The sequence below is a fragment of the Ctenopharyngodon idella genome, chromosome 5 (genome assembly GCF_019924925.1).
Source record: "Ctenopharyngodon idella isolate HZGC_01 chromosome 5, HZGC01, whole genome shotgun sequence".
NCBI classification, from domain to species: Eukaryota; Metazoa; Chordata; class Actinopteri; order Cypriniformes; family Xenocyprididae; genus Ctenopharyngodon; species Ctenopharyngodon idella.
Window position 1 is genome coordinate 25,078,033 of NC_067224.1, and position 8,103 is coordinate 25,086,135.

Sequence of the window (8,103 nt, forward strand, 5' to 3'; positions counted from 1 at the left end):
CCACCAAATTGTGCTGCTGCTTTACTTCAGCCCACAGATTATCACAATGTAGTGCAAGTCTATGCAAAGAAGCTGATGTTTAGGATGTGTAGTCAGTCATAACGGAAGCCAATACCATGGAGGTTTAAGTAGCAAAAACAAATATTTTAGTGCAGGCAACCTGGGCTAGTATGGTAAGTGGATCTTGAGAAATGGAATAAAACAGATGTAACACGAGTACACAATAAAAAAGATGTTTATTTGGCAATTTTGTGTTCAAAAATAATGTAATTTACAACATTTCTCAAACAGCACCAACTTCTTCATTAGAACCTTGTGAGACATTGCTCATGGGAGTTTCACTTCCGGATGGTTTGAATAGACGCCAAGAGCTGAGCTGAGCTGATTAAACTGCAGTCTGGACTGTAACTGTAATGATATTCAAGTAAGACAAACATGAATTACAAAACAAAAACAGCTTAATGTTTCCAATTGTGCAGTACACAACAGCATCATGTCAGAGACAAAAGTAGAAGAAAGAGACTGGATGTGTGTGTGTTTAGAAGAGCCTCAGTCCAGCTTAGCCCTCAAGTGTTTGTTTTTAACATGACCGGGTTCATAGTTCAGGGTTGGTGGTTCAGTATCTTCAGGCTATTGAGTGTTAGAACAGTTTGAGTCCAGCTTTGAGTTTGCTCAAATCACTGTGAGTCCAAAGTGGCCCATCGGATCCACTGGCACCTCTTGTCTGAAGGGGAATACTGTGGATAAAAATGCACTTTTATGAAAATCAAATAACAGCCATAACAGGGTTCTATTTCAAATAAATGTGGCCACAACATGTTCTAAACTCCTAGTTAAAGATTCTACCTTTTAGTTGTAGTTGAATTTAAGTCTAAACAATTTATTATGTCTGTCCATTGAGTACACCTCCTCACCTCCTGTTGCCATGGTGCTGAGGGAGTTGATCTAGCGCCACCTGCTGGTCGAACACAGTAAATGTAGAATAAGACTCCACCATCAAAAAGGAGGGGTCTTCTGGTTGTCCTGGAACCTTTCCTAGCGGGTACTGTTTCCAAGGGACTTTATCTGATTGGACATAAAAACATCAGATTTAACTCAAACCAAATTCAAGACTATCACAGGATTTATGACTAATTTACAAACTACATCTACTTAAGGTGCAAAATAAGGTGCCCTCAGTCTTCAGTAATTAGCCAGATGTTAGAAGGGGTGGGGTTTTGAGTTGTCACTCACATTGAACACCCACTGACATATAACTTGTGGTAGTTCTTCCATATGATGTGTGTGAAATATATATATATATATGTGTGTGTGTGTGTGTGTGTGTGTGTGTGTGTGTATACATACACACAGACATTTCTGTGGAAGTCTCGGATTCTCAAAACCAAAAACATGTCCGTCTACCTATGTATTTGCATTTGCGCAAACATCACACGTCATCAGCAGTGTTGGGTACGTTACTCTAAAAAAGTTATTAATTACTAGCTACTAATTACATCTTCAACAATGCATCTATCTAGCTTATGTACTAGCATAGCATACAGATAGTTTTAAGTTTCATTTTGTTATCTGCCGTATATTTATTTTTATTTCAGTTTTGGTTTTAGTAGTTTTAGTACTTTAACTTTTTTTTTTTTATATCAGTTAGTTGCTAAGGTAAATTTCGTTTAAGTTTTTTAAATCTAATATTTATATTTTAGATTTAAAATTTCAGTCTATTCCAGTTTTATTTCAATTAAAGAATAAGTTTTTTAATAGTTTTAGCTAACACTGAAGTACAATGGAAGGAAATGGGTATTTGACAGGGCTCCAGACTGTGACAAAAAAAACATAAAAAACTTTAATTTTAATTAATTAAAAATCTCGTCACTATTGGCAATGAATGGTAAAATGTATATGTACGCAATATGTCAGTTTCATGAATAAATGATTCTTTTAATTTTGTTCTTTTAATGTACTCTGTCAACAACATTTATGATATTTGACCTTGTTTGTGAGTTGAATCGGGCTCGTACAATTGACCTCCATACTTAACTGCAATTAAAAAATATAATTAAAAGAAAAGAAGAAATATTTTACAAAAAAGCTGTTAAGGGTCTGTGTTACCTGTGCACACGCTCCATGGTGATCCTCGTAATGCAGAGTTTCTCTCTTGCACAGCCTCTGCGCTTAGCTTTTCCTGGAGCTCCTCTGTGGGCGGAGCCTGCAATGATCCGGGGGTGTGGTTAGATGAGTGTGTGTCTCTGTTCTGTGAGACATTACTCTTGAGTCTCTGCTGGAGGTTCTGTAGGGTGTACACTGGCTGAGGAGGGTCTGAGGGTTCAGGGGAGGAGTTACTATGGTAACCCTGTGTGTAAATGTTGCAGAGCTGAAGCAGGTTCTGCTGAGCGTCTTGTGGGAGGGGCTTATCCATGTTACTGAAAATCCTTAAAAGGCAAGAAGTAAGATTAGTTTAGTTACCTTCACCCACGCTGTGTGTGTAAATATGTGTGCAAAAATACACACTCACTGTTGCAGAAGGAACGGTGTTGCTGGGCATGGTGCGTTCACACAAGCAGAAATCAGATTCCTCCATGGAAACTGCAATCTGTTCACAAAGATCCTTTCCTTTGATATTTTTAGTTTCTTGTGAGCCTTCAATTCACCTGCCACAGACACTTTAAAAAAAACAAAATCATCCACTAAGGGTGCGCAAGCACAAATCTGTATACAAATGTTTTCACGAACAAATGATTCACCAATACCTATTGATCTAAAATCTATTCTAAATTCATGAAAAAAATGTAGGAACAACTCAAACCTCTCATACTCAAATATATCGTAGGGGGGACTAATAATCATGATGAGATTAAATTTTATACACAGATATTTCATGTTAAATATACTGTGCATATAAATGTGAAATAACCCATGCAAATATTAGTGAATGAGACCCAAATAGTTAGATTGTCAAATGGTAAAACAATAGATAAACTGTTCAAAATAAGGCAAAAAGTTTTTGGACACTTTCTGGCTTTTGATTATTTCAAGGTATCAGGTTTTCACAAAAAAGGAATGTTTTTATTTAACTATGTTATGTTTAAATCAATATATAAATTGTTTGAGAAGTTTATCAAATAAAATTTTGCATACTTATTAAAAAAAAAAACTGAATTATTATCTTTGATACAAATTAGATGCTCTTTTATTCAGAGTAAAATGGACATACAGCGTAAGCTTTTTGGAGAATACAGAAATGCGGTTTTGGCGGAGGCACTTAGAAAGGCGAACGTTTGTTTATATAAAGCATATACAGTTGTATTTTTTTTTTTAAATGACCGATCGTTTCGCTAGATAAGATTGAAGTCCATTATATGGAGAAAAATCCTGGAATGTTTTCATCAAAAACCTTAATTTTTTTTCGACTGAAGAAAGAAAGACATGGACATCGTGGATGACATGGGGGTGAGTAAATTATCAGCAAAAGTTTATTTAAAAGTGGACTAATCCTTTAAATGTCCAAATACTTTTTAAGAGTAACTGTATATACTATCACAGGCACCCAGAGGACATCCCAGATTCATACCTTTGCTGTTGGAGAGTAAAATTTCGGAGATCCAGGAGGCAATGTAGTAAGTTCTGTGACTGGATGGCTCGTTAGAGAGCTCAGCAAATAGTTTGTCAAGAATCAGATTTATAAAGATGGATGAATTCAGGACCTTCAAGCACGGCAACCAGAAGTGCAAAAACACTCGAGGAAGACAAGGGGCGAACTTGTCGACAGAGTCTTCTACAGAGAGAGAGATAGAGAGGCAAATTGAATTTGTGTCAGCAAATTACTGCTTTAAAAACAAAATGTTGTGCATTTGTACCCGAGGGGTCAATATCCAAAGACTCCAGTTGTTCAGCAGTGGGAATAAGGAATCCATCCTGCATTAAAACATCAGCAATGATGTCTCTGCAACACAGACAGAACAGATGGCAATGGGACACATACTCTTTAACATATCAGAAATAAAGACTTGCTCACTTGCACACACCTGGCCTCTGTGGCAAAGTGTTTGATCTGTGTCAGGATCCAGCTGAGATCAGCACTGGCATCAGGCCACACGCCATGCTGCCCTCCCTTCTTTGCCAGCTCTTCGTACGTCTGCCAAACACACCAAAACAATGGGCACACATTATTAACATCTAAACTAGAAACTATTTACATTAGAAAAAGAAACAATCCTACCAAACATCATTAAATATAACCTACTAAATGTTTTATTATTAAAGTATAGCTCATGTCTATCCCACAGACCCACAATGTAGTTATACATAATATACCAAAAACATTTAAAAGTTTTGCCTACTGTTTTAAGAATTCAATGTATTTATTCATACATTATACTAATTTGAACTATTTAGTATAGGGAAGTAGGCATATTCGGAAGCGTTCCAACACTTGACAAGTTTCTGTACCAGAAACACAAGCTGATACTGCCCTCTGCTGTTCTAAGTTGGGATATTATACACAATGTTACATTTGTCCCAGACTTACCTGAAACTGTTCCTGTTCATAAGAGATGAGCAGTTCTCTGACTTTTTCTGAAAGTTAAAGAACAAGCAGGGAACTAATATTAACTCTCTGCTACTGTTGATTAGAATAAAATATACAATATATCATTAGTAAAAACAGTAATATTGTGAAAAATTATTACAATTTAAAATAAATTCTATTGAAAATAGAATTTTCAGCAATTATTACTCCAGTCTTCATGATCCATCAGGTATCATTCTAATATGCTGATTTGGTGCTGCTTCAGAATTTTTTTTAACTGTGAGGCATTTTGTATGAAGTATGAACGTTCAAAAGTATTTATTTGAAACTGATTTTTTTTATAACATTATAAATGTCTTTACTGTCACTTTTGATCAATTTAATATCAATTTAATGTGTACTTGCTGAATAAAAGTATTTTACAACTTTGCTGAGTCTGAACAAAGCTATAATGCTTTGCATTTTAAGTGATTAGAAAATCCCTTTATACAGTACAAAGGTATTTAGTATTTTTTTATGCATTTTGTCTTTTTTATTATAAGTGTTGTCATTTTCCCTCCTTGTAGTTCCACATCTCTCTCCTCCAAAAACACCCAACCAAGGGATTTTTGTGTGTAAAAGGCTACTCACTGTGTGCCTCAATCTCTGTCTGTCTGATGAGTAGATCTCTCTCACGTCTTTTAACAATCTCCTCTTCATCCTCATCTTCTGATGAAGAGTTCCAGTCCTCTGTCAGCTGACTGCCCATCTGACGAGACCAGTACTCTTGATGCAACCACTCCAGCACAAATCCACAACCTGAAGAATACAAACAAACATAAACACTACAATAACATACACAGCAAACAGAGAAGTGAAAGCGTGAGCTAATCTAACTTTTAAAGTGTTTGCGTGCGTGTAAGGGAAAAAACATCTCTCACCTTTTCGGCACCACTTTAGTGATGGAAGTCTGCGGTGTGTCATATCATGTCTGAGGTTTACCACCCACTCTGGTATATTTATCTGTCAGAGAGATAAACTGTCGTCAGACTGCAGTTACAGCAGATTATAAAAGACGTCCATTCAAGTTGATGTGCGACTTACATTTCTGGCTAACCTTCGCAAGGGTCTGGCGACTCGTTTCTGTTGCCGTTCTGTGATGAGATTAACAAACCTGAAACACATCATACTCGTTCAGTCATTTTAACTCCAGGAAAGTCAAATGTACTGATACGTATGCTTCAAATGCACTTGGATGATAAACATACCGAACCAGTGCCATGCCATAGAGCAGCACAAGATCACTGGCCTCCAGCTGACCCATGCTGTCCAGCACCTGACATCGGACCAGGTCCGCGGTGCTCTCCACGGCCACCGGAGTGCTTTGCCCGAACCTGTGGCAACAGACAGCAAGTCAGAGACAACACTCCACACTGTCCTAATCATCTAGTTTAAATTGAAAGCTTGAAAAACAGTTTGAGAAAAACACAAGTAAACAATAAAAAATTAGATTAAACTAACTATTTACATAAGTAATTTGAATAAAATGAAACAACTGATTAAATAAACTGATAAAACAATATTTAAATAATTAATACATTGATCATATTTGGGGGGCTGGAATCTAAAAGAGTTTAACATGCCAGCGCAGATGCCCAGCTGAGGCCAGATTAATTAAAACTTTAGAACTTGTATGCAGTTAGTGAGGAGTAATCAGTCATACTTTTTGAATTCATATTAGACCAATTTTATGTAACTGACTTTTTAAAGTTATGACCAGTCTTGAAGAAAAAAAAAACTGATTTCTAACTTGTAAGACTAGTCTAAGCAGTTTCTGCAACGGGCCACAGGACAAATGTCATCCCAAAACCCAAATATTACAATTATATATCAGATTTTGAATAAAGCCAATGCAATCTATTTTAGGAACCTCAGAATTTATTGTAGTTTTACACTATTTTAAGGAGAATTTAAACACATTTGCAGAACAGGATAATCAGAATACAAGATACGAAACATCAGATGTCACGTGACCCACGTCAATCTCTAAAACTGTATCACTCTCACAACAAGCCCATCCCTGACCACCGTACCTGCCCTTCCACGCAGAGATCCTGTGCAGCGCGTGTTTCTGCAGCGCGGGCTCTTTAGAGTACAAATACTCCATCACATGCTCGTACTCTGCTTTGTTCATCCAGGCCACGACGTGACGCGTCTTCCCCATCGTTTTCTTCTTCATCGTCAGATCGTAGATTGTATGCTTCCAATTGCTATAGTATTAGGACCCACAGAGGGTAAATAAGCCCGTGCAACTAGAGTCGTAAAATATGAAATATACGATTCATGTAAATCTAATGTTATCCGAACACATCACTGTCCTACGCCCCGCCAGCGGTGCGGCAGGTTAAACGTTCCCCTTGAACAAGTGATAAACAATGGTTCCGTACGTACCAACCAGTACTCTTTCTACAAAAACAGGGGGTTCAAAAGAGAGCTTGGAATTATAATGCTAATTGCATTAGAAATGATTGCTATAGGTGTAGCCTACGGCAATAAAGAACAGTTTACTAAAACTCTTGGTAGGTCAAAATTATTCAGTATTAGTACAATGCTGATGAACACGATCAGCCATTTTCAGAGATAATTTTCAATCAAAGCAGCCACAGTAAACCTCCAGCTCTTTTGATAAAACCCAATTCTGTTTTGATATCACACATTGAAACGGAAAGATTAGGTCAACTCTTCTTAAAACATCTCATTAACATTTAGCACAAACATGTAACATGCTGCTACTGTTTTTGGTCCTGCTACCATGGTACATGAGTATGGTAAACATTTATTACCATTGTATATATCAAAGTAACGCAGTATTACATACGATACCTTTACTTTACCACCACAGTACAGTAGGTTGTATGATCCTCCGATTAGTATCTTTATGAGATATTTACAATTTACCTTGTTTAGGTATTTTATTTAAATATTCACAGACCTTTAAATATTATCTTATGGCAATTAGATTACATGACACTGAATATAACAACATCTAAATAAAATTGGTGTATTTTTGAGCATTTGTTTGAAGAGAATCCGTTTAATTTAATAAGATTACATTACAAAATGGTCTAAACCATGAGGCTCACTCTGAAATAAAAGAAAGATATTAAAAAATAATCAATAGTCATAATAAAGAAAGGCTAGTCTAATTCTAAAGTTCACGTCTAATTATATGTTCCAAAAAATGCTAAACTTTTTTCAGTACAAATTGTATAGGCCTATAAGAAAGTGTTTGTTGTTCATGAAGAGTCTCACTTCTTTAGAGAGAGAAAAAAATATCTAAAATTTAGAGGTTTTTTTTCAATATGAGACAAATTATATAGCACGATAAAGTCCTTTCTCCATATAAAGTCTCGCTGTTCCTCAAATGAAACGCTTTTCCCGTACCAAACTCCAATTCCAAGACTTCCAAGACTCCAAGAATTTTCTGAGGAAAATTACGTCACTGGGGAAAATTACGTGGGATACCCCCACCTTGCATTCCCAGAGCGCGCGCGTTCGAGCCACGGCGTCTGTAGCACACAAAGCAGCAGCAGCGAATAACG

At 36.6% G+C, this 8,103-nt stretch overlaps 1 protein-coding gene across 1 annotated transcript; it reads right to left on the bottom strand.

Annotated features, from left to right (window-relative positions):
- Positions 1-219: 219 nt before the first annotated feature.
- las1l (LAS1 like ribosome biogenesis factor) lies at positions 220-7,044 on the bottom strand. Its single transcript, XM_051895680.1, has 13 exons — positions 6,595-7,044; positions 5,770-5,895; positions 5,606-5,675; positions 5,443-5,524; positions 5,153-5,320; positions 4,523-4,569; positions 4,020-4,129; positions 3,852-3,937; positions 3,566-3,769; positions 2,510-2,657; positions 2,107-2,426; positions 915-1,065; positions 220-737 (listed from the first exon to the last, which is right to left on the bottom strand). Exons 1-13 carry the CDS (start codon positions 6,738-6,740, stop codon positions 641-643), a joined length of 1,755 nt encoding a protein of 584 aa, XP_051751640.1. The 5' UTR covers positions 6,741-7,044; the 3' UTR covers positions 220-640.
- Positions 7,045-8,103: the final 1,059 nt, after the last annotated feature.

Bases quoted from the DNA above. Each gene is read 5' to 3' on its own strand.
- las1l (XM_051895680.1), bottom strand. From the start codon at position 6,740: ATGAAGAAGAAAACGATGGGGAAGACGCGTCACGTCGTGGCCTGGATG. The intron at 5,896-6,594 runs GTACGGTGGTCA...CTGTTGCCACAG, and splicing joins ATCTCTGCGTGGAAGGGCAG to GTTCGGGCAAAGCACTCCGG. The intron at 2,427-2,509 runs GTGAGTGTGTAT...TTGCCTTTTAAG, and splicing joins ACACCGTTCCTTCTGCAACA to GATTTTCAGTAACATGGATA.